At 39.8% G+C, this 22,496-nt stretch overlaps 1 protein-coding gene across 4 annotated transcripts in view; it reads right to left on the reverse strand.

Annotated features, from left to right (window-relative positions):
• The window catches only part of PHF20L1 (PHD finger protein 20 like 1), a 68,621-nt gene that overhangs the window by 18,139 nt on the left and 27,986 nt on the right, over positions 1–22,496 (reverse strand). For all 4 annotated transcript variants that reach the window (XM_069957084.1, XM_069957083.1, XM_069957082.1 and 1 more), the window contains exons 8-11: positions 18,437–18,519; positions 7,614–7,803; positions 5,769–5,939; positions 3,805–3,999 (exon numbers count right to left, since the gene is read on the reverse strand). In XM_069957084.1, coding sequence (XP_069813185.1) covers positions 3,805–3,999; positions 5,769–5,939; positions 7,614–7,803; positions 18,437–18,519 — 639 coding nt within the window. The remainder of the gene's footprint in view (positions 1–3,804; positions 4,000–5,768; positions 5,940–7,613; positions 7,804–18,436; positions 18,520–22,496) is intronic.

Here is a 22,496-nt window from a genome sequence, read left to right on the forward strand (position 1 = left end):
GGCGATCTAAACTCCGCCGTAGACGTTCGACTAAAATAAGGCGTCCAGCCCTTCATCTGTAGACTGAAATGACATGTAATACAGCCATTGATAATCCAGAAAGTCTGATAATTCAGAACGGGAATATAAGGAAGACTAAGCTGAGAGAACAAGTAAATCTGTATTTTATTCTGAAGGATCCCAATCTCTGCTCTCTTTCTAACAGCATTGAGGAGACTGCTTAAAACAGGTCTGGGACTTTAAGGGGTTGTCCAGTTTAAAAAACACATATACCTAATCCTTTTGGGGAATTTATTACTTGGACTTCTGTATCCCCGTTCAGGATTCTCGTCTCTTGATCAGGGTTGAGTGTGGTTACGAGGTGTCGCTCTTACTTTGGAGGACGTGTCCCATACATGGGCACTGTGCAATGCTTCCCCCGTCCTGTGGTGGCGCTGCAGAGAAATGAAAACCTTTACTGCCAGGTTTCCCTAGAGCAGAAGAAGGGAACCTCGGCGCTCCAGCTGTTGCAAAACTACAACTCCCATAATGCCTGGGATAGATTTTTACTTTATTTACAATGAAAGGGTTAAAGGATTTTTTTTTATCTGCATCCTGACCAAGTCAGTAATCTGGCATTTCTGGAAGAACAGTGATGGTTCTGCCTGGTCCTATTCTTAGAAAAGCCAATGATATCAGCTGATTCCTAGCTCAATAGAGGACAGAGTCTACCCTCATCCACGTCTTATGGGCTTTAAGTTACGATGAAGTGATTCACGTCTCAAAAATAAATTCCTCCCTACAGCAGCCTTGTCTTGTGAGGAGATGAGGGTGCGGGCACGGCTAGATGTGACGGCGCATACAGAACGCCTGCCAGGGGCTTAGCACACACAGAGCCGGCGGACTTCATTATCATCTAAGTCGATAGTCAAGGGTTCTCGGAATGCTGATACTTAACTAAATCCGAGACTATGATATAGAAAAGCTCTCAACATTTATAGGACTTTTACATGTAGAACGGATTGGAAAAACTCTGCAGGAACAGTGTATTGAAGTGATGTTTATAATTTCTAAAACATACTCCATCCATCCTTCCTTTTTTCCATCCATCCATCCATCTTTCATCCATCAATCCTTCTTCCATCCATCCTTCTTTCTTCTCCAATGAGTTTGGATATTGGCCAACAAGCTCAAGGGTTTGACCTGATTCACCAAAGGATCCATTTGTTGCTTCTATCATGGAATCCAACAACAACAAAAAAATTCTTAATCCACAAGATTGAAAATGTTAAAAAATGTCCCTCCTGCAAAGCAGGCAGCCGTAACTCCTGTCCATTATACTATAGGCTTTAACAGTGCCTGGCAGGACTGAACTGCAGAGACTTATTTCATATTAGTTCCTTTGATATACGTTAGATGTAATAAATACTTTCATTGTATAATACTCTTTGTTGTTACTTTATCGACCCCACAATTTTTTTTAATTCTTAAACTTTCTCAAAAAGAGGAAAAAACCTGGCGGGATGGACCTCACCAATTGTGGGGTCTACAGATACTCCATTACTAGAGATGAGCGAACCTGGAGCATGCTGGAGTCCATCCGAGCCCAAACCTTCGGCATTTGATTAGCAGTGGCTGCTGAACTTGGATAAAGCCCTAAGGCTATGTGGAAAACATGGATATAGTCATTGGCTGTATCCATGTTTTCCAGACAACCTTAGAGCTTTATCCAAGTTCGGCAGCCGCCACTAATCAAATACCGATCGTTCGGGTTCGGATGGACTCGAACCCGATTCGCTCATCTTTATCCATTACGCCTTATTCCACCCATATCTTTGGTTGATATAATTGTGCTAAATGTATCATCACCAGATATAAGCTGACCACAAGGAAACCGATGATCTTGCCGGGGAAACCTGCAGCCAGTGGGTATTTGCAGTGGATATACAGCATGATATGGTGGCCATTCAGAGGGCATGACTCTATAAGTCTATGATGTTCTTATCCTTAAAGGAGGTAAAGAATGGTTTCCCATCTAGCTTTTCCATTGACATGTAGTAAGTTCCCATTCAGCCATCACCTCAGGCAGTAACTGGCTAAGTAGGGACTTCCTGTACATTGGCATGAAAGCGGGATTCGCTGCTTACCTGGGACCATCAAAACACACAAGGTGGGAACTGGTGTGGGCTGGTGTGTATGACTGTTTTTTTTTTTCTAGGCCCTGACAGCTGAATTTTGAAAATCCAGCAGCCGGCAGAGGGGAATTTGATAATGACGGGGGTCCCGAGGCCAGTCACTGCGACCAAGGGGAGAGGCAAGTGTCTACTCCTTATCAAATTCCCCTTGCCGGATTTTCAAAATCCCTGGACTTCTCCTTTAACTTACTGCAATGAAATGATGCAGTAACGCAAAGAAAACACAATGTTTTTTTTTCCTTATTTTTGTCTAACCAATAGATCTGCATTTTTTTCTAATCCTGGGTAACCCCCTATAAATAATGCCGGAAAATTATTATAAGACGCACTCTAAAATACACAGTGCTCCTCAAATTCTGAGGCCTATGTTTAAGTCAAGAAGGGCACTAGGGCAGAACTGCAGAATCAGAGGATTAATAAATGTATTGCGTTGCACCACTCGCTGCGTTACAGAAATAATTGTATCACGATTGAATATCTTCCATGAAATTAAAATTAAAAAAAGGAAAATATTTAACAAATGATGGCGACAAGCAGACAAATGGTAAACGTTAACTGTTGACTAATTTGCAATTTTGAAATTTAAAAAAAAAATATTTGCAAAATTTTCCTGTTTTTCAGGAAACCTGCAAAATGCACTGAGCGGAATTTACCATTAACATAAGCTATAATGTATCAAAAAAAAGTGTAAAAGAACATATTGCCATATAAAATCACATGACTGATTTGAAAAAAGGAGCTGGGTCAGAAAGGTAAGAACTGTTGGTGCCAACTCCAGGTCTGCAATTATCTACGGGATCCCATGGCTGGTTGGAGGTAGCAAGGGAATTTTTTTTAATCCACTCAACCTTGAACATTTCCTTCTAATGATCTGGTGTCAGAAAGTTATATAGACTTGTTTACTCCGATTTGGGTATTCTTTCCAGTTTGACACAGTGCTCTCTGCTGCCACCTCTGTCCATGTCAGGAACTGTCCAGAACAGGAGAGGTTTTCTAAGGGGATTTGCTGCTACTCTGGACAGTTCCTGACATGGACAGAGGTGGCAGCAAAGAGCACTGTGTCAGACTGGAAAGAATACACCACTTCCTGCAGTACATACAGCAGCTAATAAGTACTGGAAGACTGGAGATTTTCAAATAGAAGTAAATTAAAAATCTATATAAATTTCTGACACCAGCTGATTTAAAAGGAAAAAAAATCACCGGTGTACTCCTTTTAAGAAGATTTACCCATTTATGAAGTCATGGGGAAAAATATGCCAACTAGCAGTACTCAAGGCTAAAGAAAACAGTCTCTATAGTGTCTGCAGCCTTTCTTCTGCAGGTAAAATAGTTTTCATAGAAGTGAGTCAAGCCTGTCTCATATCTTATAATGATTCAGAATATCTCAAAAGACCACAGACCCCAATATCAAATGTGGTTACTAAAATAAGAAAAGAATAAAGAAACAGTGTAACAAGTAATCGATTCTTTTTTTTTACCTGTAGGATTCCGTATTGTATCCGGGACCCCTGCAACGATTCCCGAGCACCTACCTGACCGCACAGAGGATAGGTTGTATACGTCGAGCTGTATGCGTGTGTTATTAAACATAGTAAGAGACAAGCCACGGGCTTGCAGAGAGCATTACCTGAGGATGTTGAGGCTATTCTGCCATCAGCTAGAGCTTTTGGAGAATAGGTTATCAATTGTAAGTGTTCCTTCTCTTTAGTGGGACAGTCAATGTGGTAAGTGGATTCTGGGATTATGGGAGATGTAATTTCCACGTTACGGCTTAGGTCAAGTGGTTCAAGCTTCTCCTGAGGCACAAAGGCAACATCGGGTACTATATAAACAAAAGAATGTGATAGAGTATTACAATATGACGTTCTGGAGGACATTCTGCCCATTATGAAAATTTGGAGAATACAATCAGAACTGGGGCAAAAAATAAATAAAAATACTCAGTAAAGAGCACCTGAAAGTAATCAAAAGATCAAACATGATAGACCACTAAGTTCTCATTTATTATCATCATTCTTTATCATTATTACACCACCAATAGATCAACATCAACTTTTCCACTCTAATAGATGTCATAGTAATTATAGATGAAATAAAAAAATAAGGGAAAAAAAGATAAAAAGTTAAATATTTTTCATTGATCCGACAAAAAAAGGCTCACTAATAAAAATAGGAAAACAAAAAAACTTAAAAAATTTTTAAACTAAAGAACTTGTTTCACATCCATTTCAGATTTTTTGTACAATTGTTTCGTTGAATAATAGAAAAAAAAGCAGAAATTATCTTATACCAATTTAAAGGAAGGCTGTCACCCCAACTGCCATCTGACCCTCCGGTGGGGCCCCTTATACTTACCCCTTCCTCGAAGACCCGTTCCCGTCCCGCTGCCGTGAGATCCCCATCGGAAGCCGTTCGCGTGCTCACCAGAGATGAGTCTGACGCCCATAGAGAATGACTGGAAGCAGTCATTCTCTATGGGCGTCAGATTCCTCTCTGGTGAGCACGCACACAGCTTCCGACAGGGATTTCTCGGCGACGGGACAGGGACTTTGAGGAAGGGGTAAGTATAAGGGGCTCCACAGGGGGTGGGATGGGCTTCACCCCGGCAGCCGGGGTGACAGGTTCCCTTTAAATTTTTCATACATTCAGTTAAAGTGATACTGTCTTCCTCTTCTCTTGCTTCATTTCATCAATGGACAGTCTCAACTAGGCGGAGCTTCACGGCAGTTGGGCCCCATCTTCTAGCTTGGAATAGGGCCCAACTGTCATGAAGCTCCGCCTGTCCATTGATGAAATGAAGCAATTTTAGAGCAGAAAGACAATGCAAACAAGTTTTATAAAGGTATATTTAGAATGTGCAGCATCTATTGACAGTATCACTTTAATTTTAAAAACATTAACTTTCCTTCAGATTTTTTTTTATATGTATTTTTTTTAATAAGCAATCTGCAAGAGCGTTTCCCAACCTTCAAAGTTATCCCCTAGCCATGGGATATGGCAAGTTGGGAACACCCCTTTCAAATATTTTAAATTCCTCCTATAGTTTTTAATACAGTTTCTGTTATTTTCGGATTTAGTACTTTTTTAAATATTTTTTTTACTTTAAGTTTTTATTAATTGTATGTATGTTGTATGTATGTTTATTTATTGTATGTATTAGTTCAATTACTCAGAGAATGAACAAAATTCATCAAAAACTTTAGAAAGCATTATATAATTCTAAATGATTCATTAGAAATTGCGCACTATAAAAACAGGTTCTGATGTAAGGAATTCATTTTTTAAAATAATGAGCTAAAAAAATGGAACTGGTCTAAATAAAAGTATTTAAATAAAAATTTATATGAATAATATATATTTTTTTTTAAATTACTTACATTTGTAGTGTAAAGTAAATTCAATTTTAAAAGAAAAAAAAAATCACAAAAAATCACAAAAAATTTACTTATTGCAATTTTAATATATGAACCCAAATCTGATCTAATATTAAATGAGGGGGGGGGGGGAGATTTAGCAAATGATACAAAAACTATACTGGGTAGGAATGATATTGACCCCGCCCGGAGGGCACGCAGTAAATGTATTAATTACCCTTGGCTATGGAAAGGTCTTGCGGAGTCTGTGAGTAACTCAGGAGGCTTTTTGCTTCAGTGAACGGTATGTGGAGAACGTTGCCGGAGGTTTCCGATGTAACTCGCCGAGATCTTCGCCTCTGGTTGTTACGACCAGAGGACCTAGAAAGATTTGCGTTGTGTGGCGTACCTATAAAGAAAAATCTTTCAATGATTATGAAGTGGAAGAAAACAAATCTTGATGTTGAGTTTATATTCCCAATAAATTACATGGTTTATCCCCAAATAAGGGAACGCGGTGGGGACGACATGATGTGTATTCTGCTAACTTCATTCACAGCTTAGGCTAGGCTCACATCTCATATTTTTGCCGTACAAAGTCCCAAAATGTGTGTACTTCGTTACCATACACCTACTTCCTTTTGACCCATAGACAGCATTTTCAAAAAATGTATAAGTCTTACATCCGTTTTTACAAAGTATACATAAACGTGGTCAAACACATTTTTGCATACTTTGAAAACAAACAAAAAAAGTTTATTTGTATAGCACCAACAGATTCCGTGGAGCTTAAAAAAAAAAAAAATTAAAACAAGGATAACGTAATATAAGCAAAGACATAAAAACATACACACTAAGGACACAAGTTTGTGCATACATTGTGCTATTGAAGTGGATGGATACATGATATTGTACATCTACATCACATGCACATGTAACGTGAATTAAAAAAATAAAAAATAAATAAAAACCTAGTAAACCCTAGTAAAATCTGGTTCCCAACAACCACCAGTTTAGTAAAATAAATTTTTTTATATTAATCTTAAACTCCCTAAGTAAGATATTAGAGGGCTTAAAAAATAAAATAACCTATCCTTGGACAGTAGGGATTAGCACAATTGGAGCATGCTCGAGTCTGATCATTCAGCATTCGGAAGATATTGGATGAAACGTTAGAGAGTCGGGGAAAATATGGATACAACCTAGCGCTGTTGCCATGTTTTTCCGGACTCCCTAGGGTTTCATTCAATGTCTTCAGCCACCGGACTTAAGCATGCTCAAGTTGCTCTCATCTCTACAGGACAGCCGAAGCATGTCCAAGCATGATGGGAATTAGAATTTTATACGAGCAGGTCATGCGCCCTTACTAATTGCTACATTGCGACAAGAGGTACACTTTGAAATCTGGATACAGTATGTGGCTACATGAGTGATATTTTAAGACCTAAAAAAAATTGGATCCTCTTACATCATAAAAATTTAGCCTAGGTATGACCTGAAATTTCTTCAAAACAACAAAAATACAAATAAAAAAAATAATAATAATGATTGGCTGTATGAGTTAAATAGCTTAGCTTGAATGGCTGGTAGGGAATAGTCAACTTTATAAAAATTAAAATCTATAAAAATGTAAAAATTAAAATTACATTTAAAAAAAAAAAAAATACACAAATATAATTATTTGAATATTTTCCCTAAAATTTACCAAAGCCACTTAGTTTAATTTTTAGACTAATGTGTACAGTGGTGCCATAGTTCTCTCTGATGGCAGACGTTATAGAAAATTAGGAGCAGATCGGTTTAAAAAAAAAAAAAAAAAAAAACTATCCTTCTGCTACCAGAGGAATCTGCTTATTTCCCTCTCCCGAAAAAACCTCAGCATGGGGTGGTATAAATAGCCTTTTACCTATAGCCACCTTACCACCTTAGGGTCAATCATGTCTCCTTATACACTGAGAGAAGAAAAATATTCTCAAATTGGGAAAAAACAAAAATTTCCTGCAAATTCTACAATTAAATTCTAAAACATGAAAGAGTTTTTATTGTAACAGGAGGAAGGAGACTGGAGGCAAATGGTCCTCGCCTTGATTTAGCTGCGGATCAGTAATGGATAATGACGGGGACTTTTTACACCCTGAGGCGTCCACAGACTCCTGTTTGTCTTTCTTGCTGCGAGACTTCCCGGAAGACAAAGATGGCGGCAACAGCGAGGGTTTCACTGTCATAATAGAATGGCATATATCTGCTTCAGTTTGAGGTTTGGGAGTAATGGCCTAAAAGAGAATAAAATTACAGTTATATCCATATTAAACGGGATTCGAGGTGCAGACAAGAAGTATCCTTTGAAGCACAAGAGCCAAAAAGCAAGAGAGAAAAACGTTACAATAATCAATAAACAAAAGCGTTACATAATCGCAGAGTCCAATGACGAAAAGAAAGGATTTTAAAAAAGTTAAACATTTAAATAAACTCCTAAGTGTCAAAATTATCAGATTTAAATCAGATTTCAAACTACATTTTTGGAACCTTTTATAGAGAAATTGTGTTTTGAAGTCATTTTTAACTGCTTGATCCTCCACCGATCAGCTGAATAAGAAAGGTCAGGATCCCATGAAATAGATTTGTCAGTATAGAAAAATAATAATGGAAAATTGCTCCTTTTTCTGCTAAAGATACTGACTAGAGATGAGCCCCCTCAAGCATGTTTAGGTTCATCCAAACCCAAACTCTCGGCATTTGATTACCGGTGGCTGAAGAGATTTGATGCAGCCCTAGGGAGTCCTGGAAAACATGGATAAAACAATAAGCTGTATGCATGTTTTCCAGAACTCCCTAGGGCTGCATCCAACTTCTTCAGCCACCGGTAAACAAATGACGAGAGCCCAGGTTCAGACGAAGCCAAATGTGCTTGAGGTTCGCTCATTTGTAATACTGACCAAATAATATACTCCTTCCGAACTTGGCCTTCTTGCTTACAGACACAGCTCCATACATTTAGTAGTGGCAGCGCTGGGTATTGCACTTTTTTAAAACGAGACTTAGTTGCAGCAACCTGCACTATCACTACAAAATATACAGCGCTATGCCTGGGCAAATCTTCCAACTGTTTATTATAGCCTGTTATAAAGGAAAACATTTCATTAAAATAATGTAAAGTCATATTGTACAGATTACGGAGGACTTCATAATACACCGTGAAACCATGCAAAAAAAAAATTATATAATGCATCACAATAAAACATCATCCACATTTACCTCTTGTGTAGGTCCAAGAATACTTGACAAATCAAAAGTCGATTAAAATAACTTAGAAGATTGTGTTTGACTCATGTGAACAATACCTGCACTGCAAAATGTTACTACATGAGCAAAGGCAAACTTTCTATATACACTTGTGCTTTAAAGGGAAAAAAATTAAGAAATGCATTTGAATATAACGGCCAAGCATTTATTAAAAATAGTAAAAAAATATATATATATTTCTAAGGTTCTTTTCCCTGTTAAGTGTTAAACTGCTTATGTGTCTTTAGTGAAACATACATTACACCACATTGAACAAGAACATCAAAAAAAGGGAAGACAAATGTGAATAAAGATTTAAAGGTGAATTCCAAAAATGTTCTTTGACGTCCCGGCCACTTAAATTATAGCAATATGTCTTACAAGTTGCCTCTGATGTAAATTTGATGTTTGCTTGAGATCCAATGTCACTTATGATGGCCGGAAGTTGTGTTTTTATTAGAGAAGAACGCAACTGGAGCATGCTAAAGACCGATCGCTTGGCATTTGATTACCGATGGCATTTGGATGCAGCCCTAGGGAGTCTGGAAAACATGGATACAGCCTAGGACCTATGGCTTTATCCATGGTTTCCAGGACCCCCTAGGGCAGCATGCAGTATTCAAATTCCGAACGCTCGGGCTCGAGCATGCTCAAGTTGCCCTCATCTCTAGTATTTACTATCGTAAAGTTTGCCCATACTCCTTAGGCTGTTGTCAGGTTAATCTTTGGCCAATAGCTGCACCATTTGACCCACCATACACATGCAGTAGGCCGATCCCTTCATACACACGCACCGTTGGCTGAGCACACATGCTTTTAAAGGGCAGAGTCGAAGAGGCTGCTGTCAGACCCCCACCGATCAGCAGAATGAATGGGGAGAGCAGTATGCTTCTGGGTGCTTCTCTCCCCGCTCTGTTTTATAAGACTAGGGTGACCCCTAAGATTTGCATTACGAATTCATCCAGGTCTTGTGGCAAAGAGCTAGAAGAGATTTCCGATGTCTAGTTTTTGTCACCAGTTAAAAAGTTGTTGTTTTTTGTGACCATTAAGTTTTAAAGGGGCACTCTGGCCATTTAAATTTTTAATATACTATTGGGCTACATAGAAAACAATAGACATCCTATTCTTGCTTAACCAGGCTACCCCTGGGTCTTTCTGCAGCATCTTCAGGTCTCCTGCTTGATACTCATACTGACTAAAGTGGGTCGGCTCTGCGGCAGGAGCGCTCGGCAGTGGACCCGAAGATGCCACAGGAGGGACCTGGGGAGTGTGGTTAAGAAAAAATAGTATGTCTATTAATTTTCTAAGCAGCCCCAGTGCTATCAATTTTTTATATGGCCCGGGTACCCTTTTAAAGGTGTTATCCAGCATTTAACTTTTTTCATATATATTGCTAACCTGTTGGTAAACATAATAAATATCTTATACTTACCTCTCCACACTCCCTCAGTGCCCCGATGGATTATCGCTTGTGTCCCCCGCTGACTGCAGCTCTGCTACTTCCAAGATGACCTAGTCTCTGGAGCGACAGCGCGCTCAGCCAATCACTGGCTGGGTCAGGACAGACCCGTGGCCAACGATTGGCTGAGCAGGCTGTCACTCCTGAGAAGAGTTTATCTCTGCAGTAGCAAAGATGCAGTCAGTGGGGGACACCGGGGCACCACGGGAGTGTGGAGAGGAAAGCATAGAATGTTATGTTTACTGTCAGGCCAGCGATATATATATAAAAAAAAAAAAATAACTGCTGTTGAGGAAATATAAAAAGACCGGGCATGTGAATATCAGGCTGCGTGTCATCTGGAATCTGCCATAGAAGAAGAATTTCATGTTTAGCATCTCAGGATCACCGCACTCTCAGAGCTGCTCCTCCCCCTCTGCAGTGACCTCCTATCATGAGGCTTAGTTTACTACTTTTAATAAGAGAAGGAAAGACCTATGTACCACATGATCAGTAACAGGTCATTGTGGAGGGAAGGAGAGTAGGTCTCAGGAGGAAAATAAAACAACCAAAAAAATAAATCAATCGAAAAAATTGGTGGGGAATGATGCATCAATTCACTGCCTCTTCTTGTTTACCATGTAAATAGCTTGGTTCTTGTTAAGTCTGTTACGCTCTGTCGATAATGTTTGCATATTTTATATGTATAAGACGGTGCAGAACTGGGGGCTGTTTCCTCCACTCCCTCAGATCCAACATATATTGATTCTTGAAGCTACTTCTTCATCAGAGGTCACAGTACTTGTTGACTTGTCCAAAAATAGTCTCATAGGAAAAAATAATCGTCTTCTGTAAAAGAGTAGAACTTCCCGATACGTAACCAGTAATGGACGGTAGTGGCAGATAACACTTGCCGAAAAAAGTCACTTCCAAAAAATGGGGAGGAGATGAATTATAGCCACAACATGTAAACAAACACAGTTTATTGCACATCAACTACAACAGCTTCATGATCATCAAACGTTGCATACATCATCAGTTCTATAGAAAATGAGGTCACATCGCTATAGACAAGAAAGAAAAACGGTTATGACCTTATATAAAGTACAATCAGAACGGGTCTCATAGGCAATTCTGTCTCATAGAGAAATAACATAGCACCCACAGTGTATGACCTTCATTTATTGTAGGTTTCGGTGGTGTATCGAGATAGTAGACCTTAGCAGTATATTACAAGCATACTAAAACACAGAGTAAAATAGGAGCTCAATACTCGATAGAGTTTATAAGACGTAAATGTAAGATTCCAACTTATTAAATAAAAATCTAATATATGTATGTGCTCTGGAAGCTTTGTGGGCTCTGGAGTTTAGGTTTAAAAGTGTGCTGAGTAATGTCTTACTATATCCTTATTACAGTCAGAGCTCCAAACCCCCGGTATAGAGTTACTATATACAAAAGAGGTCCACACCCCCTGTATAGAGTTACTCTATATAATAGAGGTCCAAACCCCCTGTGTAGTGATACTATATATAAGAGTCAGAGCTCCAAACTCCCTGTATAGAGTTACTATATATAATAGAGCTCCAAAACCCCTGTATAGAGTTTCTATATACAAGAGTCAGAGGTCCAAACCCCCTGTATAGAGTTACTTTATACAATAGAGGTCCAAACCTCTGTATAGAGGTACTATATACAATAGAGCTCCCAACCGCCTGTATAGAGTTACTTTATACAATAGAGGTCCAAACCCCCTGTATAGAGGTACTATATACAATAGAGCTCCAAACCCCCTGTATAGAGTTACTATATACAATAGAGCTCCAAACCCCCTGTATAGAGTTACTATATGAGTCAGAGCTCCAAACCCCCTGTATAGAGTTACTTTATACAATAGAGCTCCCAACCGCCGGTATATAGTTACTTTATACAATAGAGCTCCAAACCCCCTGTATTGAGTTACTATATACAATAGAGGTCCAAACCCCCTGTATAGAGTTACTATATATATATATATATATATATATATATATATATATATATATATATATATATATATGAGTCAGCTCCAAACCCCCTGTATAGAGTTTCTATATACAAGAGTCAGAGGTCCAAACCCCCTGTATAGAATTACTATATATAATAGAGCTCCAAACCCCCTGTATAGAGTTACTATATACAACAGAGCTCCAAACCCCCTGTATAGAGTTACTATTTATAATGGAGGTCCAAAACCCCTGTATAGAGTTACTAAGAGGTCCAAACCCCCAGTATGGAGTTACTATATAAAAATAGACAGAGGACCAAACCCCCTGTAGAAATGTATCAACCCTCCTGTAGAGAGTTACTGTATAGAATAATCAGAGATCCAAACCCCCCATATAGAGTTACTATATATAATAATCAGAGGTCTAACCCCCAGTATAGAGTTAGGGCCCTATTAAACAGACAGATTTATGTGACAAATTCTTGAAGCCAAAGCCAGGAATGGATTTGAAAATAGGAGAAATATCAATCTTTCCATTACGATCTGTTCTCTGTTTATAGTCTGTTCTTGGCTTTGGCTTCAATGATTTGTCACATAAATCTGTGTATGTCATAGGGCCTTTACAAGTAATTAAACTTTATATGCATACATAGCAAAATGGAACAGACCTTTCTTGATCTACCAAACTTATCATTCACTTAAAAATCCACTAGTAAAGTCCCTATTGATTTAGGCAGATATGAGAATCAGCACACTGAGAGATCAGGTTACAGCTGTTGCCAATAAATGTACATGCAAGTAGGAGAAGAGGAGGTGGGGGAGAAAGTGGGAGAAAGAAAGGGGAGTGAGAGAAGAGAGGAGGGAGAAAGGGAAGAAGAGAGAGACCTGGCAAGAGAGGGAGATAGAAAAATGGAGGGAAAGGAGGAGAAAAAGAATCCTGAAGAGATGGGGTTAGAGAGGAAAAAAAAGAGGGAGAAAAGAGAAGGTGGGAAAGACAGTTGCTGCTTCTAATGCATTTTATATCTCCCCACACAGCTTACACTGCTCAGCACTGCTCTACAATGTCCTTCATGCTGCTGCTGCTTCTGTGTAGGCAGCACAGAGAAATAGGGGAGAAGGAGCCCCTCTTCTCTTCATTTATTGGGTCTGGTAGATAATAAAGCAACTAGTCTCTGCCCCTTTAATCTATCCCTACACATGGGGATCTGGAGCTCTGTATCAGAAAAACAAAGCTCTGACTGTCTTTATAACCTCAAAAACATAAATGCAATATGCAGATCGGATCTGCCTTATGTGATCTGAGACTAAATCTTAGTTACAGTGCCCACAGGGAGGTCTGAGGTAGTCACACCCCCTGCCTCATGATCAGGAAACTGATCAACATATACGGAAACACCTGAAGGGGGAGTCCTGCGGGTCACTTTAAGAAATTAGAAAAAGAAAACTAAAGAAATTAATCAGCACATAATTCTGACCTAATTTTTTTACAATATAAAAAAGGTCATGAGATTAGAGAAACAGCCCCACCCTGGTCTATAGGCTGTGTCTGGAACTGCAACAGTCCAGTAAATTGGGCTAAGGTGCAATGGCAGACACTGTCGATAAATAGGAATATAATGAGAAGATATTAGAAAAAAAAGAGATCGGACTTTATGTTATTCTCCAAACACTCCAACAGTACAGGATTAGATGCCGAGACCTCAGGGAATTGTTATTTCAGCACCGGCCTGAAAGTAGTCACAAAGGCAGAGGCCTGGGGTGCTGGGGGTATTATGAAGCATATCCATCCACAATACTGAATAAAATACTCTGTAAATGTCATCCATACAGAAGGGGTTTGTGCAATGTTCAGGGGATTACATCCTTTACAAAAAAAAAATATTTTGCTTACCTAAGTGTTCCCCTATATAAATCAATGTAAAAGAATCAAACTTAAAGGGGTACTCTGGAGAAAGAAAATGTTCTCAATTGTTTTCTAAACAGGTGCCAGGAAGTTAGACAGAGTTGTAAATAAATTCTATTTAAACATCACCAGTCTTCCAGTACTTATCAGCTGCTGTATGTCCTGCAGGAAGGGGTGCATTCTTTTCCGTCTGAAACAGTGCTCTCTGCTGCCACCTCTGTCCATTTGAGGAGGAAAATACCATAGAAAACCTTTCCTGCTCTGGACAGTTCTGACATGGACAGAGGTGGCAGCAGAGAGCACTGTGTCAGATTGAAAATAATACAACACTTTCTGCGGGACATACAGCAGCTGATAAGTACTGGAATACTTAAATTTCAAAAATAGAACTTGAAAATCCGGCAACATTTTATTTAAAACATTTTTTTTCCTCTGGAGTACCCCTTTAAGAATCATATGGCTCAATTATTATCAGTACATACCTGATATTAGGCAAGTTTTCCTAATACGCGCCGAAAACACATACAAGCAGAGGACATAAACATTGTGCAATAGTGAAGCAATAGAAATATCACATGAATATCACATCATTTCCAAGCAGGTAGAGGAAGAGACAACGAACCAATGCAAAAGAAAAAAATATTTCCTAAATATAAAAATTTTAATTAAAGTAAAAATTAAAAAAAGAAAAAAAAGAACAGCAAAAGCAACACATAATGCAACCTGCAGATAACAAACATCAGGGGGTCAGAGGTCAGCAGTTAAAAAGGTTTTCTTAAAAAACACCCAAAACAACTAATTCCCGTTTTAGGATTTCTCCATGGCTTCCTGGTCCCTCCTAAAACAGACATGTGACTTCTTTCCAGCCAATCACTGACTTCAGTGCTACAGCAGTCACATGTCCATATCAACATGGACCAGAAGGTACAGAGATCATCTAGGACTCAAACATATTAACAACCAGTAAAATCCCCCTTTTAAGGGGAGCCATAAGTTCAAGAAAACTTTTAAAATTTACTTTACATCAAACAACTAATATTTTTTTTTACGTTTGGCTTCAGTTTTTGAGAGTAACAACAGTTTTGTCAAAATAATAGTTTCCACACATATACCATAAGTTAAAAAAAAAATAAATAAAAATTGTAGAAATCAGAGGGGGAGGGAAAGACGTCTATAAAGTAACAAAAAAATGGTCTGGAGCACTGGGGCACCTGTAAGACGCACTACCTGCCCCCACAGCACCGATCCGCCCAAGACAGCCCGCTCCACTGATTATAATTAGAGAGGGGTGGGCCAGCGATATGGGGGCAGGCAGTGCTTCAAACGGGTGCCCCAGTGCTCCTAACGGTCTTACCGGACCAATAGAGCAAAGACTAACTGCACCAAAACTGTGCTGAGGAGGAAGGTAAAAGACATAACTTCCTCCTCGGCGTCTCCCATGCAATGGGGACATAGCAGCAGGTTAGATTCGTCTAACCTGCTGATAGTTCCTCTTAAAAGGCCTTCATTGTTTTAAGTAGACAACTGCTTTCAGCTTCATAAAATAGAAAGGTTTAGGATGTTGGACCATGACTCCCATTGGCTCAACATGCCCTAATATAATAACTCTCTGGTGTTAGGAAAAGCAATTACCGTCCCCCCGACACAGCACTACTCTTGTCCGCTGGCTATATCAGGTACTGCAGCTCAGTAAAAGGATTCTCATACTTGTCCCTTCAATATTAGGTAGTTTTAGAACTGTACACAGAGGACTTGTTCTGTAAGTAGCACCAACGCTTAAGCGTTACAATAATCATATGTATACAAAAGTCTAATGGGAAAAAAAACACATCATAGATTTTCTAATCAAAGCTTCTCCCTTACAAGTCTCCGTATCACACGGTTTCCACATTTTAAAAGCAGCGGAGAAAAAAAACAAACATGGTTTGAGAACAGCTAGTCTGCGGTGAGATGAGTTATTACAGTAGCCAAGGCCGAGAATGTGTTATATCCAATGTCACATAAAAGAATAAGCCTCATATTATAAAGGCTGTCCCTGCTCAGAGGAGCTTACAATCTAATGTGAGCTGATAAAGTATAAGAAATATGAGATAAGTAAAGGCTATGTCCAGCTTCACAATTTTTTTTTTGTAATTTCTCCTGCATATAGGATGACTACACAGTCTGTTGTCTGTTACCATGGAGACACTGTGTCTGTATAGGAGTTTTAGACAAAGTAATGACTTTAAAAGCCTGGCTGGTCTGGAAGTGACTCTGCAAGGATGTTCCTGAATGTCCTTGAAGGGTCTACAGCTGAACAGAAAGAAAAAAAAAAAAAAGGAAAACTGCAGAAGAGGACACCAAGCTGTGAGATGGACTGTCCACATAGGTGTTTAGTATCACTGAATACTGTGATAACACAGCTCATCCATAAGCCATAAAGTTTTAAGAGACCACAATATACTCCGTAATCATCAATAAAAATATTGCAACATTAAAATGCTCACCTAAGGTCTTTTATGACCTTATAGCAGAGCACAAATGTAAAATTAAAAAATAAATAAATAAATAAATAAATGATAAATTGGGCGTAAAGGTGGACATAGCTTTTAGACTATGGGCAATAAATAAAAAAAAAAAAAAGGGAAAAAAAATTCTAGCAGTTTATAAAGTAATTGTTTACCTGGAGACAAATAAACACAAGATTTTCTGTTCCCTATGAAGGCAGAACACAACTGCACACATTCTACAACTCCTTCACAAAGGCAGACTAACATTAAAAAAAGGAAAGAAACCATGGAAGAAACTTCTAGATTCTCACATTTAGCGTAAACCACCTGTAATAGCGCTGTATCTGCAATCTGACACCATGTCCATTAAAGGTTTATATATATATATATATATATATATATATATATATATATATATATATATATATATATATATATATATATATATATTTTAGAGATGAGCGAACCTGGAACATGTTTGAGTTGATCCGAACCCGAACTTTCGGCATTTCATTAGCGGTGGCTGCTGAACTTGGATAAAGCCCTAAGGCTATGTGGAAAACATGGATATAGTCATTGGCTGTATCCATGTTTTCCAGACAACCTTAGAGCTTTATCGAAGTTCAGCAGCCCCAGCTAATCAAATGCCGAACGTTCGGGTTCGGATCGACTCGAACCCAATTCGCTCATCTCTAATATATATATTTTTATTTGGATTTTAGGCATTGCTCCAAGTTATCATTTTTGAGTTTACTTCTACACATATAAATACTTTGCTTTACAGACGGTGAGTCCTGAGCAACACTTACAGGGGAATTCTGACTTAAATTAACTTACCCCCTTATACTGTGATCTTTTTATCCATCAGCAGCTTAGACTAATCTAACCTGCTGATAGTCCCCTATTGCGCATGGGGCGCTGAGGGGATGGTATGTCTCTTAACTTCCTCCCCGGCACTGTTCCTGTACTGTTAGCAGTGTAATCCTTGGTCCAGAGCACGGTTAGGAGTACTGACCCACCCCCATCGTGCCAGCAGGCCCGCCTGCTTGATTATCATTAGGAGTAGGCCGGTTCACGCTCTGGAGGCGGGGCAGTGCTCCTAACCGTGCTCCAGGATTACACTGTGAACGGCACAGGAACAGCGCCGAGGAGGAAGGTAAGAGACATACTGACCTCCTCAGCTCCCCGTGTGCAGTAGGGGGGGCTATCAACAGGTTAGATTCATCTATCCTGTTGATAGTTCCCCTTTAAAGAAATCCCATAGAGAATGGTGGTGTGAATAACAAACCCACTACTCCATGAAAAAACTAATAAGTCAGGGCCCATGTGAAAGATCACAAAAGAGGGGCTCAGCGGACAGATCACCACAGTCTCACACTTACAAGTTAATTTAAGACAGAATACCCCTCTAAACTTTAACGGGCTGCCAGGCATCTCTGACCAGCTGCTTGTTTAGCGTCTGCGCTCAGTGCAAAGCATTGTGGAAGATAACTCCTTATTAATAAAAAAAATTCTATCTCCCAAAATGCAGCGCAAATAAGCGGTCGCTTTCCAAGCCAGCCAACAGATGCAGCATAGTAGAGGTCAAATAAAGCAAAAGTATGTGCAAATATCTATGTAGATGATAGGAAGTATGAGCGAAATGGGGACAGACGGGCAATACTGGGAATACATACAGCCTTCCACTTGTGCAGGTGAAAAGCTTTTGCACCGGAAGCAGGCACTGGTTTAAGGTTCAGTAAGGTACAGCCCTGATGTGGGTCCCTGCTGGAATCTTGGAAAAGAACCACACTCGCCCATTTCATACCTCTTCCTGCTTGGCAGGCTTTTCAGTGGCTTGCTGCTTCTTTTCTGCATCGTCCAGCACCACAGCTTTCGAAGCTAATAAACCTTTAAAGAAGAAGTAAAGAAGATTAAAAAAAAAATGTATTGTAACTTAGAAGCAATGATCACATTGCCCCATACAGCAATGATATCCAAAGGGTATATGTTGTGCCGACCATGGCCGTATGCGATGGGTAGGTTACCACCATTGGGCACATAAATCATGGTAATAAGTAATCATGTCCAGGTCAAAATAGATAAACATGATACATGCAAAGCCCATAGACAATGGAAGACAATCACTGCACAGTTCAGGGTGGAGAGGTGAAGCTGGCCACAAGCGTTGCGTTCTCCCATTAACTTAAAGCGTAACTGTCATTTCAGGGTAATTTTTTTGAAAACATTAAATATCAATAGTACAAGCGATTTTAAGAAACTCTGTAATAGGTTTCATAAACCAAAAGAGTTTCCTTCTGGACTGAAAAAGCAATCTCCCAGCCTCCCCCCTCACTGCAGAAGCAGCAGGATTTCTGTCTCCATTATGTGGCTATGGAGAGGGGAGGGGCTGTTAGGAGTGACTGAGCACGGAGCAGTCCTGCACAGCACAACACCCTGCAATCTTCTCTCAGTAAGTTCATAGATAAGCACTGACCTTTCTGACCCCAGAATCCAGCGTCTTAGGTGCCCAGAGAGTCTACAAACAGCTGACCTTCATGTCACCTCGTCCTGCTCCCTCATCTCCCTCAGCCCCTCCCCCCTTCATAGGCTTACAATGGAGAGAGCAGAACCCGTCTTCACTGGCCTCTCTGTAATGAAGACGTGTTTGCCTGATAATGCACAGATAAGAAGTCGGGGGGGGGAGTTTGGGAGATTGCTTCTTGAGTACAGAAGGAGGCTTTTTTGGCTGATGAAACCTATTACAGAGTTTCTTAAAATCGCTTATACTACTGATTTCTGCAATAAAAAAAAACATGACAGCTACGCTTTAAAGTGTCACTGCCGTTTTTTTGTGTTGTTTTTTTTTTTTTTGTTTTTTTTTGCAAAAATCAATTGTACAGGCGATTTCAATAAACTTTGTAATTGGTTTATTAGGCAAATATGCAATTATCTGCATTCAAAAAGACTTTCCCTAGCCCCCCCCCTCCTCTCTCTCATCCACTGCTCTTATCAGGAAATCTTGACTCTATTACATCAGTCGAGCCCTGTCTGTTCTATGGAGAGGGGAGGGGGAGGAGGGAGATGAGTCAGCAGCAAAGAGCAGAGAACAAATGATTACACAGCGGGAGCTGCATGAAAGCCGGTATTCAGAAGTCAGAGAGGTCAGTGCTGACTTCAGAGGAGATAGCCCGGTGATGAAGCTGTAAATTAATTTTTTGTTTTCCTATTTTGGTGCCTCATCTCCCTCCACCCCTCCCCTCTCCATAGAGAACAATGAAGACAGGGGGAGAGCTTTAAACTGCCTTTTCATTATAAAAATGCATTTTCAGCTAATAAACCCAATTACAAAGTTTCTTAAAATCACCTGGACTATTGATTTCTGCAAAAAAAAAAAAAATTTGTATATATATATATATATATATATATATATATATATATATATATATATATATAGACAGTGACACTTTAAATGGGTGTAGACTGGCTGCTATGTCTCCTGTACACTGCACAAACACAAAAAAGGGTATCCTGCTCCTCTTTCTCTCTCTCTATGGCCCACAATCAGAAACAGGAGCAGCATGGGGGACAGTACAGAGCAGTACTGAGCAGTGTAACCTGTCAATCCAGAACTGGGGTAAGATATAGCTTTTAATATCATCATATTATTTAGAACAGAGCTTGTGGCTGGAGCTGTGTGTATGAATAGTTCACAGGACACAGAGGTTTGCTAGACTAAAGCATTTTATAGCAGACAAAACCTGATAGACTGATATGTTCTATTTTTATCACTTGCTACACAGAGAAATAACCTTATAGTGGATTGTTGATCCCAACCAGAACCATCTGGGATCGAGGCCCTTCTGTATGCACAGGTATTGGGGTCTTACACTAGGCAGTCACACATTGGGTTGGTGACCATATGAAGACCAGCTACAACGGCAGCAATGAGACCGAACTTCAGTGTGAACAAAAAAAAATAAAGAAAACTTATTAACGCAACATGTTTTTGCGCTATATTACATGAGCCTCATTTTCTCTAATTTTCCATTTTTCTATCTACATTATAAAATAATCCTGAGATCTTGTCTGTAGTGGTAAGAGGAGGTTGCTGTAAAGTGATCTGTACAGCATTGCAGCGTCATGTGCTAACAATGCACAGCATCCAGGAAAGACCAAAAACGTCCTAAGTCATTTAAAATCATGAAAACAACCATAAATGCGATGCGTGACCACCTATAGAGAGGTACACAATCCACTCCATGTATCATGGAAGCAGAGCGCTGGGGTTTGGGGGGGGGGGGGGACTTGGGGGTGTTGAGCAACTGTACCATATAGTCCACACTGATGACCAGATGGACAGGAATCTGCATTCACCAGTAGGGAAGATGCACATGGGGCCACATGATGAGGGTATATATATATACCCACATCATGTGGCCTCATGTGCATCTTCCCTACTGGTGAATGCAGATTCCTGTCCATCTGGTCATCAGTGTGGACTATATGGTACAGTTGCTCAACACCCCCAAGCCCCCATATATACATACACACTACCGTTCAAAAGTTTGGGGTCACATTGAAATGTCCTTATGTTTGAAGGAAAAGCACTGTACTTTTCAATGAAGATAACTTTAAACTAGTCCTAACTTTAAACAAATACACTCTATACATTGCTAATGTGGTAAATGACTATTCTAGCTGCAAATGTCTGGTTTTTGGTGCAATATCTACATAGGTGTATAGAGGCCCATTTCCAGCAACTATCACTCCAGTGTTCTAATGGTACAATGTGTTTGCTCATTGGCTCAGAAGGCTAATTGATGATTAGAAACCCTTGTGCAATCATGTTGACACATCTGAAAACAGTCTAGCTCGATACAGAAGCTACAAAACTGAAATTCCTTTGAGCAGATTGTGTTTCTGGAGCATCACATTTGTGGAGTCAATTAAACGCTCAAAATGGCCAGAAAAAGAGAACTTTCATCTGAAACTCGACAGTCTATTCTTGTTCTTAGAAATGAAGGCTATTCCATGCGAGAAATTGCTAAAAAATTGAAAATTTCCTATAACTGTGTGTACTACTCCCTTCAGAGGACAGCACAAACAGGCTCTAACCAGAGTAGAAAAAGAAGTGGGAGGCTGCGTTGCACAACAAAGCAAGAAGATAAGCACATTAGAGTCTCTAGTTTGGGAAACCGATGCCTCACAGGTCCTCAACTGGCATCTTCATTAAATAGTACCCACAAAACACCAGTGTCAACATCTACAGGGAAGAGGCGGCTGTGGCATTTTGGGCTTCAGGGCAGAGTGGCAAAGAAAAAACCATATCTGAGACTGGCCAATAAAAGAAAAAAAGATTAAGATGGGCAAAAGAACACAGACATTGGACAGAGGAAGACTGGAAAAAAGTGTTGTGGACGGATGAATCCAAGTTTGATGTGTTTGGATCACAAAGAAGAACGTTTGTGAGACGCAGAACAAATGAAAAGATGCTGGAAGAATGCCTGACGCCATCTGTTATACATGGTGGAGGTCATGTGATGGTCTGGGGTTGGTGCTGGTAAGGTGGGAGATTTGTACAGGGTAAAAGGGATTGTGAATAAGGAAGGCCATCACTCTGCACCGCCATGCCATACCCAGTGGGCAGCGCTTGATTGGAGCCAATTTCATCCTACAACAGGACAATGACCCTAAACACACCTCCAAATTGTGCAAGAACTATTTCCAGCAGAAGCAGCAGCTGGTATTCTATCATAGGTAATGGAGTGGCCAGCGCAGTCACCAGATCACCACCCCATTGAGCTGTTGTGGGAGCAGCTGGACCGTATGGTACGCCAGAAGTGCCCATCCAACCAATCCAACTTGTGGGAGCTGCTTCTAGAAGC

The sequence above is a fragment of the Dendropsophus ebraccatus genome, chromosome 2, assembly GCF_027789765.1.
Source record: "Dendropsophus ebraccatus isolate aDenEbr1 chromosome 2, aDenEbr1.pat, whole genome shotgun sequence".
In the NCBI taxonomy this organism is placed as follows: domain Eukaryota; kingdom Metazoa; phylum Chordata; class Amphibia; order Anura; family Hylidae; genus Dendropsophus; species Dendropsophus ebraccatus.